The sequence below is a fragment of the Gadus macrocephalus genome, chromosome 7 (genome assembly GCF_031168955.1).
Source record: "Gadus macrocephalus chromosome 7, ASM3116895v1".
Taxonomy (NCBI): Eukaryota; Metazoa; Chordata; class Actinopteri; order Gadiformes; family Gadidae; genus Gadus; species Gadus macrocephalus.
The window spans coordinates 23,665,866-23,685,956 of record NC_082388.1 but is presented as its reverse complement, the minus strand read 5'-3'; the positions used below and the strand labels follow the sequence as shown (position 1 = coordinate 23,685,956).

General features: G+C 40.2%; 4 protein-coding genes and 1 pseudogene across 4 annotated transcripts; all 5 read right to left on the bottom strand.

The window, feature by feature from the left end:
* Nucleotides 1-3,935: 3,935 nt before the first annotated feature.
* LOC132461033 (odorant receptor 131-2-like) lies at nt 3,936-5,199 on the bottom strand (annotated as a pseudogene).
* Nucleotides 5,200-7,676: 2,477 nt separating this feature from the next.
* Nucleotides 7,677-8,728, bottom strand: LOC132461422 (odorant receptor 131-2-like). Its single transcript, XM_060056509.1, has one exon. It carries the CDS (start codon nt 8,679-8,681, stop codon nt 7,677-7,679), a length of 1,005 nt encoding a protein of 334 aa, XP_059912492.1. The 5' UTR covers nt 8,682-8,728.
* Nucleotides 8,729-11,068: 2,340 nt separating this feature from the next.
* Nucleotides 11,069-12,314, bottom strand: LOC132461421 (odorant receptor 131-2-like). Its single transcript, XM_060056508.1, has one exon. It carries the CDS (start codon nt 12,029-12,031, stop codon nt 11,069-11,071), a length of 963 nt encoding a protein of 320 aa, XP_059912491.1. The 5' UTR covers nt 12,032-12,314.
* Nucleotides 12,315-14,725: 2,411 nt separating this feature from the next.
* LOC132461420 (odorant receptor 131-2-like) lies at nt 14,726-15,694 on the bottom strand. Its single transcript, XM_060056507.1, has one exon. It carries the CDS (start codon nt 15,692-15,694, stop codon nt 14,726-14,728), a length of 969 nt encoding a protein of 322 aa, XP_059912490.1.
* A 2,818-nt stretch (nt 15,695-18,512) lies between these two features.
* On the bottom strand, nt 18,513-19,481 carry LOC132461419 (odorant receptor 131-2-like). Its single transcript, XM_060056506.1, has one exon. It carries the CDS (start codon nt 19,479-19,481, stop codon nt 18,513-18,515), a length of 969 nt encoding a protein of 322 aa, XP_059912489.1.
* Between the last annotated feature and the right edge of the window lie 610 nt (nt 19,482-20,091).

Sequence of the window (20,091 nt, the reverse complement as noted above, 5' to 3'; positions counted from 1 at the left end):
GTTTTATTTATTTCTTATTGCTTATGTTTATTTATTTATTTTATTTTTTCCACAATGTCTTGTTTTTTAAAAAATGTATGATGACTAAATCAAGTCACAGTCGTTGTCAACAAGCAAGGGAAATGTGGACATCTAGACGACGCTTTGGTGACAACAATGTTTATGCCTGGTACCACTCTTTTCAGCGCAGTGACAATCGGCTCTGTCCAAAAGCCGAAACCAATATGCTCTGTAAGGTGACCTTGGGTGTCTTGAAAGGCGCCTCTAAATGAAATGTATTATTATTATTATATAAAACAACCCTCCAAATCGTCATGCATGAAATAATCTTACAAGAACTTAAAGAACATAAACCGGAGAACTAGGTACAATCAGAGCATGTCTAATAGAAAGACGGCTCTGGTACAGCTCTGGTACAATCAACGCCAGCTCTGCTAAGTAGGCCTAACAAACATCACGAAATCTCAACTGGCCAGGAGGTTTGAGTGACAGGTCTGGTGACCCTCCCTCGCCCCGAGTGGCGAAGTCACGCCTCTTCCGGTAGAGCCCATGGGATCTATGAGATCGACAAATATGAATGGGTTTCAATGGAGAGAAAGTAATTATCTTCTGGTCACAGTCTTTATATGCCCCGGATAACACATATGTTGTTTGTGGATTTAAATAATAATTTTTCATGTCAAGATGAAAATGTTACGTCACGCTCCCTGCGAACAAGAGAGTCTGGCTGCAGACATCCACCCTCACGAACTTCCGCTGCAGACATCCACGCACAGAAACATCCACCAGCACACCGGGAATCGGAAAATAAAATAAAAATCGGGCATAAATTAACGTAATAAATTAAGGTATAAAATCGGATAAACGCTTCCGGTTTTGGACAGAAGACTTTCTTTCTGTAAATACACACACCTTATTCAGAATTCCCTCTATGTTTTATACTGCAATCATCTCAATTTAATATTTGATAGAGGACACAAACTGATAGGCCTACTCGTATTGTAAAGCTGAAGGGCATTAGAGATTGAGGCTAATAATTATTTTAAATACAGCAACTCTGAACATGACCCGTGACCTGTTTAAGGTCTTTACATGTAAAATGTGTTGCCTTTTCAGAAACTCATAATATTAAATGGTAGTTGTACAATTGTCATTTGCAAGAACTCTTTTACCTGGATAAGTGAAAAGTTAATTGACTTAAGCATCTGAAAATGCATAATGTCAACCCCTATATTGTTCCTCATTTGTCTAACAATAATGTTAATTATCAATTTATAGCATCTCCTACAACTCCAATACCACAGGTTTACGCCTCGTTTCCACATACGTATGTTTTTCGTGTCCGTGCTTCCGTAAATTTACGGAAGGAGTCGCTAGTGTTTTACGTACGGGCATGAATTTATTTACGGACAAAAGATGTTAGGAGAAATCAGCGGATTGCTTACTCCGGGTAGGAAATGAGTGCCAAAATGAAGGAGTTCAAGTAGGCTACCTCGGGGTCTTGTTCGCGAGTGAGGGTACTATGGAGCGTGAGATTGGCCGGAGAATCGGAGCAGCGGGGGCGGTATTGCGTTCGCTTTACCGCACCGTTGTGACGAAAAGAGAGCTGAGCCGCAAGGCAAAGCTCTTGATCTACCGGTCGATCTTCGTTCCTATCCTCACCTATGGTCATGAGGGCTGGGTGATGACCGAAAGGACGAGATCGCGGGTACAAGCGGCCGAGATGAGTTTTCTCAGAAGGGTGGCTGGCGTCTCCCTAACTCGGATTAGAGCCGCTGCTCCCGCCTCCTTTACTTAGAAAGGAGTCAGCTGAGGTGGTTCGGGTATCTGGTAAGGATGCCCACTGGGCGCCTTCCTTGGGAGGTGTTTCAGGCACGTCCAGTGGGGAGGAGACCTCGGGGAAGACCCAGGATTAGTTGGAGAGATTATATCTCAACACTGGCCTGGGAACGCCTCGGGATCCCCCCGTCAGAGTTGGTCAATGTGGCCCGGGAAAGGGAAGTCTGGGGCCCCCTGCATGAGCTGCTCCCCCCGCGACCCGACCCCGGATAAGCGGATAGGAGACCAGTACTTTGGAACATGAGGATCGACATATACAGAGATAAAAACAAAACCAACAGGCTTGGAAAGAGATCGCTGAGGAGTTTGGCCTGCAAGGTACTTATGCCGCTTTTCCACCGCACATGTAGCTCGACTCGACACGACACGACACGACTCGACACGGTAGCAGCACGGGTGCTTTTCCACCGCAAAAAGTACCTCCTGGACGTGGGCGGGGTCGGCTGCGCGAAAGGGCCGTGACGTATTTGTGTACGCGACGCAAACAACACATACGCAACCCACACATGGACAGAACCCACATAACAACAATGGAGGACATCGATCACATTACTATTATTAGCTGGCATGTTGAAGAAGTTGGAGAAGTGGAACATGTTGGCTGCGGCGCTGCTATGGATGTTACCAGCATGGTTGCCATGTCGCTCTCGTGACTTCGTCACACTCTCTGGCCAATCAGTCGCCGGCCGTCTGCCGACGTCACCTTTTAGCATCGGCTCAGCTCGCTTGGAACCTAGAGCGAGTAGGTACTAGAAAAAGCAGCCACTTCAGGTACCAGATACCATGGTACCGCGGTGGAAACGCAAAAAATGCGAGCTGAGTCGAGTCGTGTCGAGTCGTGTCGAGCTGGTACCATGCAGTGGAAAAGCGGCAATAGCCTACAAGTTTTGTGAAAAACATAAAAACTTTCATACGGTATCTCCGTAAAACGACGGCGAAAGTTAAATTTTTTGAACGTATATTACGGACATACCGGACAGAAATTTTACGGAGGGGAGGAGTCTCGGAGGAAAAACGGACATTACGGAGAATCACATAGGAATGGATGGACTTTCGGTCGGAGACGGTTGGATCGCATACGAGAATGTACGTATGTGGAAACGAGGCGTTAATTTTACTGTAGGAAATTTGTGCTCTGATTGTGATTCTGTATTGCACCACTGGAGGGCGCATGGGTTCTGTCTCATTCCCTCTATTTCCCTCTATTGACACATTCATTTCAAACTCACTGCAAAGATACTTTACAACACAAAAGCACGTTGTGGTTGTGTTAATTTTGATGACGGTCTGGATAGTCTTAATTATAGTCCAAAAATGGTCAGCTATTAATGCTAATGTCATCAATATGAAGAAACAATGGATACTGTGGTTGTGGTAGGCAGTTAAAAATTGAGTTGAAGAGTAAAAGTAAAGCCTGCAGCCCAGTTAACCAGCCTATCTAACATGTATTTAAAGCGTTCGATACTTTGGCCCTAGCAGCAGCCAATAATCAACAAAGGCAAAAAAAAAAAAAAAAAAAAAATGAGCAACATTTGTTGATACACTATGAGACAATCCTTACTTTGATTTAAATAAGCAGTATGAATTATGTCCTTTGGTGTGCAAAAAATCGTATCCAATGTTTTATTTAGTGGCTGATTGGTTTATTTAAATTAAATATTGATTACATGCATTAAGAGGGGGGACCCATCGGCTGGTGCCTAATGCATACTGTCTCTAACATTACATGTATTGCCCTACAGTCAAAAGGCTTGGTAATTCTTACCATAAACAAAGCTTTAAATGGCATTTTATTGTTATGAAATCATAGAGAATTAAATGAAATAGGCAGACAATTAATACAATAATACATCTAATTAGTATTATAGTTGAAATGCAGTTGTTTATGTTTGTGGGTACACTTTTTGCTTGACAGAATTACGTGGATTTTGGTAGTGGGTAGGCATTGAAGACATTGTAAACAACAACCTATTGTCTCATATTCTGCGTTCAGTTAGGATATTGCATTTACACTAGAGCTGTCAAGCGATTAAAATATTAAATTTGGTTTGCGTTAACGCCGTTAATAACGCGTTTAACTGACAGCTCTAATTTACACCTTTATTTTATGCGGCTTTTTGACTTACGGTTTCTCAATCATTTTACCCTATATTGTTTAAAATCAGTTAACTTCCAGAAACAATCCTGAAAATGTTATGACAAGTGTGAAACTAGCTTATTGGGCCATTTCATTCCTAATAAGAGGTGTTGTATCAAGATCGGTCTGATCATTTGATCCCTAAAGCCATAAATCAGACAACTAAGACACCTGGGGAGGGTAATGAGGAGAACGAACATAACAAACCAAATGATCTTGAAAGTGATCATATCTAGTTTCCCACTGAGGCCTTTCATTATCGTGTTCACCAAGGTAGATGACAGACTCAGGCTCAGCTGAATCATGTGCAACAGGACTGTCTTGGAAGCCTTATTGGCTGACACTTTGTCAATGGAGGCGGCCGCCACCATCACTCCCACGTAGGAAAAGATAATTATCAGGCCCACCGACACTCAGCACAGACAAAACCACTCTCAAACTCAGAGAATATTTTCAACTGGAATATGGGGTTTTTACCGCAGGGAACGCCCATGAACTGACCAAAGGGTCTGGAATCAAGAGTCATTAACATGATAACTCTGATCAACATGTTGGCGTAGCTGATGGCCCACACCACGGCTATGGCCCCATATGTGGTGGGGACAGTGACGATGCTGGCGTACCTCAGAGGGAAACACACGGCCACATATCTCTCCAACGACATCACGGCCAGGCTGAACGGCGATGTGATAGTGGTAATTATGGCCGGTATAAGGACTAGTAGGCACATTAAGCGTGTCATGAACACCATGCCAACGTTTAGTAGAGACATCATCTGAGCCAATATCATCTGTAAGGTTTCAGCCAATAGGAGGTTGTAGAGCAGGAGGTAACGGGAGGTCTCACGGAACACAGGCTTGCTTCTCAGTGTGTACAGCATCACACAGTTTATGTAGAGGAAGATGACGCATGGGACGATAGAGAAGACAACCCGATATCCCTCCAGGTACTCTCCGTTCCCTTCAGAGGGAGAAGAGTTCTGTGGCAGTTGGAATTGGTTCTGCATGGCCTTCTCTCAAGTCAGAATGTATCTGAAAGCAGAATGACATTATATACAAAGATTACGTTTGGACAAACACACAGGGACATAACATCCTTGATCAATGTATTTGAAATTATTCTTTTTTTTTTATGTAATCGTGAAAAGCACTTATTCACCTTGCATCATGTTCGGAGGAAAGTCAACTAAACAAACCCATAATGCAGAATTACCAGAATACAAAAAAGGCTACAACAAAACAATCTACGAGTTTGAGTGAACTTCTGGTTAAACTCCTGAGGACTCCTGAGTGAAGCTCTTTTATAAATTGTACTGAAATACTTAGAACACCTCTTCATACATCAATTCATACATCATTAAGGACTGGAGCCCCACCCACCAGAATGTCCCTGCTTATGAAATAACAGTGCAACAAAAAATAAAATTCATCGGTCTCTTGACAGGATAGCAGGTGACTCAAAATGCAGTGGTTAAAGTTGTCCGTTCACAAATCTTTGATAAAATCAATATCATTCACTTTTTAATTGCCATGTGGTAGTTTTTGTATAAACGTGCTTGGTATTTGCTATGCATTTACTACTGGGACGATTTTTAATTTTTTTTCGTCATGTTTGTATCTGGATAAATGTTTTTAGTCTAATCCCAACACAAATAAAATGTTCCTTTGAATAAGTAACCATGTATCTTTAAAGGTTCTGCACCAAAGGCTAATCTGTTTGTGACAAAGAAAAACATAATTCTGCTATCAAGCATGGTCTGAGAGCAAGCATAATAACATTATTGTAATCAATTAATAAACTTTCCACCATAGGCATATGATGGGAAAAGGCAAATATTTGCGCCTTTTTTTGTCCTGTTCAGTTGGTTCTATTTGGAGTTTGACGCATGGTAATAAAGAAGAACCTATCTACTGTTTGAAAGATGAGCTGTGGTGACTTAATGCATTCATAATTTCTGCTTAATGGAAGCATTGCTTCATACTGTGTACGCTAATACATTTGAAAAGTTCCAATCTGAATTTATTTTGATGTGACGGAGCTGGAAATGAAAAAATACTAGATACAACTTTTGACATTAAAGTACTATTTCATGTCTTGTCTCAATTTGAGATTCATGACATCGATCCCATATTTTGAACTCAGTTTGTGGTGCCATTGACTCTCGCCTATGTTGTGATTGTGAACAAATGGAATTCATTAGCTGTGTGTGTTATGGCCATTCTGTCATGGTCTGTCGGTTTCCTTGTCTTGTTTTGGTGTGTTACATGTTTTACTTTGGTATCAGTCTTGTTTCTCCCCATGTCAGGTTTCCCTCCTGTGTGATTACTGCTCCCTCCCCTAATGTGTTTCAGCTGTTACTCGTTGCGTGTTCTGTGTGTGTTTGGTATTTAAGCCCTTGTCTTTCCTTTGCTCCTTGTCTGATCATTTTAGTTTGTGCTGATTGTGTCCTACCTGTGTTCCCTGCATCACCCGTGTTCCTTGCCTTTTGAGTTAATAAATTATCCTTTTACCTGAAATGTCTGCGATTGGGTCCTACCTGCCTGCCTGCCACCCGCTAACCGTGACACATTCAGCGTTCTATGTATGATCAGGACTTTGGATGAGGTTCATGGTGGTATCAGGGACATTTAGGGCAATTTTTCCCAGAAGTAGTAAAGATACATAGCAGCCTTAGTAATATAGTGAACAAACACAACAATAGATTTCTATATTCCGACAACATAAAAAAATAACTATAAGTGTTTTGGTACAATGAAATCCTTTAAAGGCAATATTTTAAATTGCAAAGCCCGCTTTGATTGTATAAAAAGTTTGGCATTTCATTTTGAATGTAATTAATTAAATGTAAATATTTCTAAACATCTCATGCTCCTTTAGATACCATTAGTGGTTAACTTGTTCCTACTACACACCTCCATCTCCTTCCATTGGCAGTTGTGTTAAAACCTTTTTGTGATACTTAAAGGAAACACATTTAATTTGGTTGTCTGTTGTCTGTCTAGTAGACATTTACATCCATTCCCTCAATAACAAAAACACATGTTAAACATGTAAATATTAACTCAAGACCTTTATTCACTGATAGGCAATCATTGTAACATTCTATATGTTCAAAATGACTTAGGAGGGGACTGGGTTACACAACATGAACATGCAGCCTTACCTCCCAGCAGAGGGTGAAGAAGCTCTAACGCCTTGGGTATAAAAGTTTGAGATGCAGTTTCTAATCAAACATTTCAAGAATGTACTTTCACATGGTTCTTGTTGATCTTAATTTAAGAAGCACCTTAAGGAATGTATTTTGTTTGGATGCAATTGTATGCACTTGACTAACAAAAAAATACAAATATACTAAAATATTCTATAAGAAACAGGAACACATTTTACTGAAGTAAAGGCCTATGTACTTGCTCTTCCTGTCAGATGCATAGAATACAGAGATATAATGGGCCTATAAAGGCCTATGTATAGAATACATAGAATACAGAATACAAGAATAAGTTTAGTGTATTCTGAGTTTTGGTTTGAGTTGCTGGAATATGGAGAAGTGAAGTTAAAGCAGTAACTTTAAATTATTTTCTTTATTTTACACCTTTAAAAGCGAAAAATTTGCAGAAAATGAATTAAGTGTATTATAGTCTACATTTTATGTTGTGTTCCATAACATAACGAAGGTTACTGTTAGCAGGTGAAAGGTTGCTTATTGATTTATATATTGAGTGTAAAACTTGAATATTTCGCAATTAATTCCTAATCTGAGGTGTCGTATTAAAATCGGTCTGATAATTTGATCCCTCAAGCCGTAAATCAGACAACTAAGACACCTGGGGAGGATGATGAGGCAAACGAACAGAGAAAACCGAAGATGCCTGAAAGTGATCGCATCTACTTTCCCATGTAGGCCTGTCAGTATCGTGTTTACCAAGGTAGATGACAGACTCAGGCCCAGCTGAATCATGTGCAACAGGACTGTCTTTGAAGCCTTATTGGCTGACAATCTGTCAGTGGAGGCGGCCTTGGCCGCCACCATCACTCCCACGTAGGAAAGGATAATTATCAGGCCCACCGACACAAACTCAGCACAGACAAAACCACTCTCAAACTCAGAGAATATTTTCAACTGGAATAGGGTGCTCTTAGCGCAGATAATGCCCATGAACTGACCAAAGGGTCTGGAATCAAGAGTCGTTAACATGATAACTCTGATCAACATGTTGGCGTAGCTGATGGCCCACACCACGGCTATGGCCCCATATGTGGTGGGGACCGTGACGATGCAGGCGTACCTCAGAGGGAAACACACGGCCACATATCTCTCCAACGACATCACGGCCAGGCTGAACGGCGATGTGACAGTGGTAATTATGGCCGGTATAAGGACTAGAAGGCACACTAAGCGTGTCATGAACACGAGGCCTACAGCGAGTAGAAACATAATCTGAGCCAATATCATCTGTAAGGTTTCAGCCAATAGGAGGTTGTAGAGCAGGAGGTAACGGGAGGTCTCACGGAACACAGGCTTGCTTCTCAGTGTGTACAGCATCACACAGTTTATGTAGAGGAAGATGACGCATGGGATGAAAGAAACGACAACATAAACTCCCGACTTATTCTCTCTGTTCCCGTTGGTGGTAGAAGAATTCTGCTGTAGTTGGAAGTCGTTCGGCATGGCCCTATCTGAATTCAGAATGTAGGGAGGTCCCATCTGAAAGCAAAGGGACACTATGTATACAAATATACCGTTTAGACACTCAAAAAGACAAGCACACACAGGGACATAATGTCCATGATCAGGATATTTGGAAGGGTTCTTACTTTTCAAGTAATTGTATAAAGCAGAAATTCAGAGAGTGGTTATTAACCTCCTCTTTCATCATGTTCAGAGGAACAAACGCTAAAGAAACCCATAATGCGGGAATACCAGTACATTGAAAAAAGACAAATTGTTCTGTAATAATCCAACTAATACAGAAAAGGCAACCAAACAAGTTTATCAAAATGATAGTTTGGAGTTTGGGTGATAGAAGGATTCAACTTCTGAGGACTGAAGAGGAGAACGTCTCTTTTATATATTGTCCGGAATTATTTAGATCAATTCTTCATCCATCATTTCATCATTCACGATTGACCACACCCCACCATCCTCCACCTGCTCACGAAAGAACAGTGCCACAAAAAAACAAGTGTGTCGTCAGTCTGTTGACAGGATGAGTTCACCACATGCAAAAGCAGATCTGGGACCAACAATGCAGGGTTACAATTTGTCAGTTCACAAATCTTCGACCACATCAATATATTTTACTTCTAATTGCCATGTGGGAGCATTAGTAAACACATGCTTGATATTTGTGCTGAATTTATGCCAAAGGTGTGAGACAATTTGAGTGAAATCATTGTTTAACTCATGTATGCCTTCATGGGCGTAGGTGGATGAATGTTTTTGGTCTTACCCTACAGTCTAACCCCAACATAACATTTTCCTGACAGAAAGTCCCAATTCATCTCATGAAGGTTTTCAATCAACAGCAAATCTGTTGGTGACAAAGAAATGGTTAATACTGCTATCAAGCATAGTGTGAAAGTAAGCGTATTAACATGATTGTAATCATCTTTCAGCTTTAGGCTAATGATGGGAAAAGGCCAAGATATGGATCTTCTTTGTTGAGATCAGTTGGTTCTGTTTTGAGTTCAACGCATGGTAATAAGGTAGGACTTATCTACTGTTGGAAAGATTAGCTGCGGTTGCTTAAAAAACATTGATAATATCTGGTTAATGGAAGCACTGTTTTATACAGTAACTTTGCTAATTAAATATAAAATGTCAGATCTGAATGGATTTCGACGTGTTGGAGCTGGACATGAATTACGTATGAGATTAAACCTGCTGAGAAAACAATACACTAATATATCATTGTCTTGTGTTCATTTGAGAATCATGAAATCGATTCCATATTTTAAACTCAGTTTGTGGTGCCTTTGACTCTCGTCTATGTTGTGAACAAATGGAATTCATTAGCTGTGTGTGTTACGGCCATTCAGCGTTCTATGTATGATCAGGACTTGGGATGAGGTTCATGGAGGTATCAACAACATTTCGCACCATTTTCCCATAAGTGGTCAAGATACATAGCAGCCTTGTTAATATAATATACAAACACAGCAATAGATTTCTATATTCCGACAATATAAAAAAATAAATGTACAAGTGTTTTGGTAGAAACACCTCTGAATGCAATATTTTAAATTGCAAAGTCTACTTTGATTGAATAAAAAGTTATGCTTTTAATTTTGAATGTAAATAATTAATTGTTAATGTTTCTCAACATCTCATGCTCCTTTATGTACCATTAGTGATGGTTTAACTTATTCCTACTACACACCTCCATCTCCTTCCATTAAAACCTTTTTGTGATACTAAAAGGAAACACATTTCATTTGGTTGTCTGTTGTCTGTCTAGTAGACATTTACATCCATTCCCTCAATAACAAAAACACATGTTCAACATGTAAATATTAACTCAAGACCTTTATTTACTGATAGGCAAGCATTGTAACATTCTATATGTTCAAAACGACTTAGAAGGGGACTGGGTTACACAACATGAACATGCAGCCTTACCTCCCAGCAGAGTGTGAAGAAGCTCTAACGCCTTGGGTATAAAAGTTTGAGATGCAGTTTCTAATCAAACATTTCAAGAATGTACTTTCACATGGTTCTTGATGATCTTAATTTAAGAAGCACCTTAAGGAATTTATTTTGTTTGGATGCAATTGTATATGCACTTGACTACCAAAAAAATACAAATATACTAAAATATTCTATAAGAAACAGGAATACTTTTTACTGAAGTAAAGGCCTATGTACTTGCTTCCTGTCAGATGCATTCATACAAGAATAAGGTTAATGTATTCTGAGTTTTGGTTTGAGTTGCTGGAATATGGAGAAGTGATGCAAAAGTAATTACTTTTAATTACTTTCTTTATTTAACACCTTAAAACCGAAAAAATGTGCAGAGAATTTATTAAGTGTATCATAGTTTACATTTTATGTTGTGTTCCGTAGCATAATTAAGTTCATTGTTAGCTTATTGATTAATATCTTGAGTGGATAACTTGGATATTTAGCATTTTAATTCCTTGTCTGAGGTGTCGTATTAAGATCGGCCTGATAATTTGATCCCTCAAGCCGTAAATCAGACAACTAAGACACCTGGGGAGGATGATGAAGCAAACGAACAGAGAAAACCGAAGATGCCTGAAAGTGATCACATCTACTTTCCCATGGAGGCCTGTCAGTATCGTGCTTACCAAGGAAGACGACAGACTCAGGCCCAGCTGAATCATGTGCAACAGGACTGTCTTGGAAGCCTTATTGGCTGACAATTTGTCAGTGGAGGCGGCCTTGGCCGCCACCATCACTCCCACGTAGGAAAAGATAATTATCAGGCCCACCGACACAAACTCAGCACAGACAAAACCACTCTCAAACTCAGAGAATATTTTCAACTGGAATATGGGGTTTTTACCGCAGGGAACGCCCATGAACTGACCAAAGGGTCTGGAATCAAGAGTCATTAACATGATAACTCTGATCAACATGTTGGCGTAGCTGATGGCCCACACCACGGCTATGGCCCCATATGTGGTGGGGACAGTGACGATGCTGGCGTACCTCAGAGGGAAACACACGGCCACATATCTCTCCAACGACATCACGGCCAGGCTGAACGGCGATGTGATAGTGGTAATTATGGCCGGTATAAGGACTAGTAGGCACATTAAGCGTGTCATGAACACCATGCCAACGTTTAGTAGAGACATCATCTGAGCCAATATCATCTGTAAGGTTTCAGCCAATAGGAGGTTGTAGAGCAGGAGGTAACGGGAGGTCTCACGGAACACAGGCTTGCTTCTCAGTGTGTACAGCATCACACAGTTTATGTAGAGGAAGATGACGCATGGGACGATAGAGAAGACAACCCGATATCCCTCCAGGTACTCTCCGTTCCCTTCAGAGGGAGAAGAGTTCTGTGGCAGTTGGAATTGGTTCTGCATGGCCTTCTCTCAAGTCAGAATGTATCTGAAAGCAGAATGACATTATATACAAAGATTACGTTTGGACAAACACACAGGGACATAACATCCTTGATCAATGTATTTGAAATTATTCTTTTTTTTTTATGTAATCGTGAAAAGCACTTATTCACCTTGCATCATGTTCGGAGGAAAGTCAACTAAACAAACCCATAATGCAGAATTACCAGAATACAAAAAAGGCTACAACAAAACAATCTCAGAGTTTGAGTGAACTTCTGGTTAAACTCCTGAGGACTCCTGAGTGAAGCTCTTTTATAAATTGTACTGAAATACTTAGAACACCTCTTCATACATCAATTCATACATCATTAAGGACTGGAGCCCCACCCACCAGAATGTCCCTGCTTATGAAATAACAGTGCAACAAAAAATAAAATTCATCGGTCTCTTGACAGGATAGCAGGTGACTCAAAATGCAGTGGTTAAAGTTGTCCGTTCACAAATCTTTGATAAAATCAATATCATTCACTTTTTAATTGCCATGTGGTAGTTTTTGTATAAACGTGCTTGGTATTTGCTATGCATTTACTACTGGGACGATTTTTAATTTTTTTTCGTCATGTTTGTATCTGGATAAATGTTTTTAGTCTAATCCCAACACAAATAAAATGTTCCTTTGAATAAGTAACCATGTATCTTTAAAGGTTCTGCACCAAAGGCTAATCTGTTTGTGACAAAGAAAAACATAATTCTGCTATCAAGCATGGTCTGAGAGCAAGCATAATAACATTATTGTAATCAATTAATAAACTTTCCACCATAGGCATATGATGGGAAAAGGCAAATATTTGCGCCTTTTTTTGTCCTGTTCAGTTGGTTCTATTTGGAGTTTGACGCATGGTAATAAAGAAGAACCTATCTACTGTTTGAAAGATGAGCTGTGGTGACTTAATGCATTCATAATTTCTGCTTAATGGAAGCATTGCTTCATACTGTGTACGCTAATACATTTGAAAAGTTCCAATCTGAATTTATTTTGATGTGACGGAGCTGGAAATGAAAAAATACTAGATACAACTTTTGACATTAAAGTACTATTTCATGTCTTGTCTCAATTTGAGATTCATGACATCGATCCCATATTTTGAACTCAGTTTGTGGTGCCATTGACTCTCGCCTATGTTGTGATTGTGAACAAATGGAATTCATTAGCTGTGTGTGTTATGGCCATTCTGTCATGGTCTGTCGGTTTCCTTGTCTTGTTTTGGTGTGTTACATGTTTTACTTTGGTATCAGTCTTGTTTCTCCCCATGTCAGGTTTCCCTCCTGTGTGATTACTGCTCCCTCCCCTAATGTGTTTCAGCTGTTACTCGTTGCGTGTTCTGTGTGTGTTTGGTATTTAAGCCCTTGTCTTTCCTTTGCTCCTTGTCTGATCATTTTAGTTTGTGCTGATTGTGTCCTACCTGTGTTCCCTGCATCACCCGTGTTCCTTGCCTTTTGAGTTAATAAATTATCCTTTTACCTGAAATGTCTGCGATTGGGTCCTACCTGCCTGCCTGCCACCCGCTAACCGTGACACATTCAGCGTTCTATGTATGATCAGGACTTTGGATGAGGTTCATGGTGGTATCAGGGACATTTAGGGCAATTTTTCCCAGAAGTAGTAAAGATACATAGCAGCCTTAGTAATATAGTGAACAAACACAACAATAGATTTCTATATTCCGACAACATAAAAAAATAACTATAAGTGTTTTGGTACAATGAAATCCTTTAAAGGCAATATTTTAAATTGCAAAGCCCGCTTTGATTGTATAAAAAGTTTGGCATTTCATTTTGAATGTAATTAATTAAATGTAAATATTTCTAAACATCTCATGCTCCTTTAGATACCATTAGTGGTTAACTTGTTCCTACTACACACCTCCATCTCCTTCCATTGGCAGTTGTGTTAAAACCTTTTTGTGATACTTAAAGGAAACACATTTAATTTGGTTGTCTGTTGTCTGTCTAGTAGACATTTACATCCATTCCCTCAATAACAAAAACACATGTTAAACATGTAAATATTAACTCAAGACCTTTATTCACTGATAGGCAATCATTGTAACATTCTATATGTTCAAAACGACTTAGAAGGGGACTGGGTTACACAACATGAACATGCAGCCTTACCTCCCAGCAGAGGGTGAAGAAGCTCTAACGCCTTGGGTATAAAAGTTTGAGATGCAGTTTCTAATCAAACATTTCAAGAATGTACTTTCACATGGTTCTTGTTGATCTTAATTTAAGAAGCACCTTAAGGAATGTATTTTGTTTGGATGCAATTGTATGCACTTGACTAACAAAAAAATACAAATATACTAAAATATTCTATAAGAAACAGGAACACATTTTACTGAAGTAAAGGCCTATGTACTTGCTCTTCCTGTCAGATGCATAGAATACAGAGATATAATGGGCCTATAAAGGCCTATGTATAGAATACATAGAATACAGAATACAAGAATAAGTTTAGTGTATTCTGAGTTTTGGTTTGAGTTGCTGGAATATGGAGAAGTGAAGTTAAAGCAGTAACTTTAAATTATTTTCTTTATTTTACACCTTTAAAAGCGAAAAATTTGCAGAAAATGAATTAAGTGTATTATAGTCTACATTTTATGTTGTGTTCCATAACATAACGAAGGTTACTGTTAGCAGGTGAAAGGTTGCTTATTGATTTATATATTGAGTGTAAAACTTGAATATTTCGCAATTAATTCCTAATCTGAGGTGTCGTATTAAAATCGGTCTGATAATTTGATCCCTCAAGCCGTAAATCAGACAACTAAGACACCTGGGGAGGATGATGAGGCAAACGAACAGAGAAAACCGAAGATGCCTGAAAGTGATCGCATCTACTTTCCCATGTAGGCCTGTCAGTATCGTGTTTACCAAGGTAGATGACAGACTCAGGCCCAGCTGAATCATGTGCAACAGGACTGTCTTTGAAGCCTTATTGGCTGACAATCTGTCAGTGGAGGCGGCCTTGGCCGCCACCATCACTCCCACGTAGGAAAGGATAATTATCAGGCCCACCGACACAAACTCAGCACAGACAAAACCACTCTCAAACTCAGAGAATATTTTCAACTGGAATAGGGTGCTCTTAGCGCAGATAATGCCCATGAACTGACCAAAGGGTCTGGAATCAAGAGTCGTTAACATGATAACTCTGATCAACATGTTGGCGTAGCTGATGGCCCACACCACGGCTATGGCCCCATATGTGGTGGGGACCGTGACGATGCAGGCGTACCTCAGAGGGAAACACACGGCCACATATCTCTCCAACGACATCACGGCCAGGCTGAACGGCGATGTGACAGTGGTAATTATGGCCGGTATAAGGACTAGAAGGCACACTAAGCGTGTCATGAACACGAGGCCTACAGCGAGTAGAAACATCATCTGAGCCAATATCATCTGTAAGGTTTCAGCCAATAGGAGGTTGTAGAGGAGGAGGTAACGGGAGGTCTCACGGAACACAGGCTTGCTTCTCAGTGTGTACAGCATCACACAGTTTATGTAGAGGAAGATGACGCATGGGATGAAAGAAACGACAACATAAACTCCCGCCTTATTCTCTCTGTTCCCGTTGGTGGTAGAAGAATTCTGCTGTAGTTGGAAGTCGTTCGGCATGGCCCTATCTGAATTCAGAATGTAGGGAGGTCCCATCTGAAAGCAAAGGGACACTATGTATACAAATATACAGTTTAGACACTCAAATAGACAAGCACACACAGAGACATAATGTCCATGATCAGGATATTTGGAAGGGTTCTTACTTTTCAAGTAATTGTATAAAGCAGAAATTCAGAGAGTGGTTATTAACCTCCTCTTTCATCATGTTCAGAGGAACAAACGCTAAAGAAACCCATAATGCGGGAATACCAGTACATTGAAAAAAGACAAATTGTTCTGTAATAATCCAACTAATACAGAAAAGGCAACCAAACAAGTTTATCAAAATGATAGCTTGGAGTTTGGGTGATAGAAGGATTCAACTTCTGAGGACTGAAGAGGAGAACGTCTCTTTTATATATTGTCCGGAATTATTTAGATCAATTCTTCATCCATCATTTCATCATTCACGATTGACCACACCCCACCATCCTCCACCTGCTCACGAAAGAACAGTGCCACAAAAAAACAAGTGTGTCGTCAGTCTGTTGACAGGATGAGTTCACCACATGCAAAAGCAGATCTGGGACCAACAATGCAGGGTTACAATTTGTCAGTTCACAAATCTTCGACCACATCAATATATTTTACTTCTAATTGCCATGTGGGAGCATTAGTAAACACTGTGGTAACCCGCTACCCAAATGAGCCGGGTTCCACTGACAAAACTCGCTTGGCGTAGGGTTTTTAGCCATGGCAGGCATTTATTGCAGACAACTTAAATCAGACAATGCAGACGCGGTCTCGAGGGTCTCCGTGAGCCTCTAGCCGCTCGTGGACCAGAGCGCTTACTACGTCCTTGTTCCTGGTCTCCCGAGCCGTGCTGTGCTGTGCTGGTCCTCCTTTTAAGATGGCTCCGGTGCTTTCGGCCAGGTGTCCCCCAATCACCCTGATTGGGGTGCCGAAAGGGCTGCTCTCCATCGCCAGCTGGTGGGTGGGGGTGGTACACCCCGTCCTCCACGGTACCCCGGGCCCGTCCAGGCCGAGGACCACGTGGCGGGATGCCACAACACATGCTTGATATTTGTGCTGAATTTATGCCAAAGGTGTGAGACAATTTGAGTGAAATCATGGTTGAACTCATGTATGCCTTCATGTGCGTATGTGGATGAATGTTTTTGGTCTTACCCTACAGTCAAACCCCAACATGACATTTTCCTGACAGAAAGTCCCAATTCATCTCATGAAGGTTTTCAATCAACAGCAAATCTGTTGGTGACAAAGAAATGGTTAATACTGCTATCAAGCATAGTGTGAAAGTAAGCGTATTAACATGATTGTAATCATCTTTCAGCTTTAGGCTAATGATGGGAAAAGGCCAAGATATGGATCTTCTTTGTTGAGATCAGTTGGTTCTGTTTTGAGTTCAACGCATGGTAATAAGGTAGGACTTATCTACTGTTGGAAAGATTAGCTGCGTTGGCTAAAAAACATTGATAATATCTGGTTAATGGAAGCACTGTTTTATACAGTAACTTTGCTAATTAAATATAAAATGTCAGATCTGAATGGATTTCGACGTGTTGGAGCTGGACATGAATTACGTATGAGATTAAACCTGCTGAGAAAACAATACACTAATATTTCATTGTCTTGTGGTCATTTGAGAATCATGAAATCGATTCCATGTTTTTGACTCAGTTTGTGGTGCCTTTGACTCTCGTCTATGTTGTGAACAAATGGAATTCATTAGCTGTGTGTGTTACGGCCATTCAGCGTTCTATGTATGATCAGGACTTGGGATGAGGTTCATGGAGGTATCAACAACATTTCGCACCATTTTCCCATAAGTGGTCAAGATACATAGCAGCCTTGTTAATATAATATACAAACACAGCAATAGATTTCTATATTCCGACAATATAAAAAAATAAATGCACAAGTGTTTTGGTAGAAACACCTCTGAATGCAATATTTTAAATTGCAAAGTCTACTTTGATTGAATAAAAAGTTATGCTTTTAATTTTGAATGTAAATAATTAATTGTTAATGTTTCTCAACATCTCATGCTCCTTTATATACCATTAGTGATGGTTTAACTTATTCCTACTACACACCTCCATCTCCTTCCATTAAAACCTTTTTGTGATACTAAAAGGAAACACATTTCATTTGGTTGTCTGTTGTCTGTCTAGTAGACATTTACATCCATTCCCTCAATAACAAAAACACATGTTCAACAAGTAAATATTAACTCAAGACCTTTATTTACTGATAGGCAAGCATTGTAACATTCTATATGTTCAAAACGACTTAGAAGGGGACTGGGTTGCACAACATGAACATGCAGCCTTACCTCCCAGCAGAGGGTGAAGAAGCTCTAACGCCTTGGGTATAAAAGTTTGAGATGCAGTTTCTAATCAAACATTTCAAGAATGTACTTTCACATGGTTCTTGTTGATCTTAATTTAAGAAGCACCTTAAGGAATGTATTTTGTTTGGATGCAATTGTATATGCACTTGACTACCAAAAAAATACAAATGTACTAAAATATTCTATAAGAAACAGGAATACATTTTACTGAAGTAAAGGCCTATGTACTTGCTTCCTGTCAGATGCATTCATACAAGAATAAGGTTAGTGTATTCTGAGTTTTGGTTTGAGTTGCTGGAATATGGAGAAGTGAAGTTAAAGCAGTAACTTTAAATTATTTTCTTTATTTTACACCTTTAAAAGCGAAAAATTTGCAGAAAATGTATTAAGTGTATTATAGTCTACATTTTATGTTGTGTTCCGTAACATAACGAAGGTTACTGTTAGCAGGTGAAAGGTCGCTTATTGATTTATATATTGAGTGAAAAACTTGAATATTTTGCAATTAATTCCTAATCTGAGGTGTCGTATTAAAATCGGTCTGATAATTTGATCCCTCAAGCCGTAAATCAGACAACTAAGACACCTGGGGAGGTTGATGAGGCAAACGAACAGAGAAAACCGAAGATGCCTGAAAGTGATCACATCTACTTTCCCATGGAGGCCTGTCAGTATCGTGTTTACCAAGGTAGATGACAGACTCAGGCTCAGCTGAATCATGTGCAACAGGACTGTCTTTGAAGCCTTATTGGCTGACACTCTGTCAGTGGAGGCGGCCTTGGCCGCCACCATCACTCCCACGTAGGAAAGGATAATTATCAGCCCCACCGACACAAACTCAGCACAGACAAAACCACTCTCAAACTCAGAGAATATTTTCAACTGGAATAGGGTGCTCTTAGTGCAGATAATGCCCATTAACTGACCAAAGGGTCTGGAATCAAGAGTCGTTAACATGATAACTCTGATCAACATGTTGGCGTAGCTGATGACCCACACCACGGCTATGGCCCCATATGTGGTGGGGACAGTGACGATGCAGGCGTACCTCAGAGGGAAACACACGGCCACATATCTCTCCAACGACATCACAGCCAGGCTGAATGGCGATGTGACGGTGGTAATTATGGTCGGTATAACAACTAGAAGGCACACTAAGCGTGTCATGAACACGAGGCCTACAGCGAGTAGAAACATAATCTGAGCCAATGCCATCTGTAAGGTTTCAGCCAATAGGAGGTTGTAGAGCAGGAGGTAACGGGCGGTCTCACGGAACACAGGCTTGCTTCTCAGTGTGTACAGCATCACACAGTTTATGTAGAGGAAGATGACGCATGGGATGAAAGAAACGACAACATAAACTCCCGACTTATTCTCTCTGTTCCCGTTGGTGGTAGAAGAGTTCTGCTGTAGTTGGAAGTCGTTCGGCATGGCCCTATCTGAATTCAGAATGTAGGGAGTTCCCATCTGAAAGCAAAGGGACACTATACATACAAATATACCGTTTAGACACTCAAATAGACAAGCACACACAGGGACATCATGTCCATGATCAGGATATTTGGAAGGGTTCTTACTTTTCAAGTAATTGTATAAAGCAGAAATTCAGATAGTGGTTATTAACCTCCTCTTTCATCATGTTCAGAGGAACAAACGCTAAAGAAACCCATAATGCGGGAATACCAGTACATTGAAAAAAGACAAATTGTTCTGTAATAATCCAACTAATACAGAAAAGGCAACCAAACAAGTTTATCAAAATGATAGCTTGGAGTTTGGGTGATAGAAGGATTCAACTTCTGAGGACTGAAGAGGAGAACGTCTCTTTTATATATTGTCCGGAATTATTTAGATCAATTCTTCATCCATCATTTCATCATTCACGATTGACCACACCCCACCATCCTCCACCTGCTCACGAAAGAACAGTGCCACAAAAAAACAAGTGTGTCGTCAGTCTGTTGACAGGATGAGTTCACCACATGCAAAAGCAGATCTGGGACCAACAATGCAGGGTTACAATTTGTCAGTTCACAAATCT

What these genes read in the sequence shown, in the direction of transcription:
- LOC132461421 (XM_060056508.1), bottom strand. Translation starts at nt 12,031, where the DNA reads ATGCAGAACCAATTCCAACTGCCACAGAACTCTTCTCCCTCTGAAGGG.
- LOC132461419 (XM_060056506.1), bottom strand. Translation starts at nt 19,481, where the DNA reads ATGCCGAACGACTTCCAACTACAGCAGAACTCTTCTACCACCAACGGG.
- LOC132461422 (XM_060056509.1), bottom strand. Translation starts at nt 8,681, where the DNA reads ATGGGACCTCCCTACATTCTGAATTCAGATAGGGCCATGCCGAACGAC.
- LOC132461420 (XM_060056507.1), bottom strand. Translation starts at nt 15,694, where the DNA reads ATGCCGAACGACTTCCAACTACAGCAGAATTCTTCTACCACCAACGGG.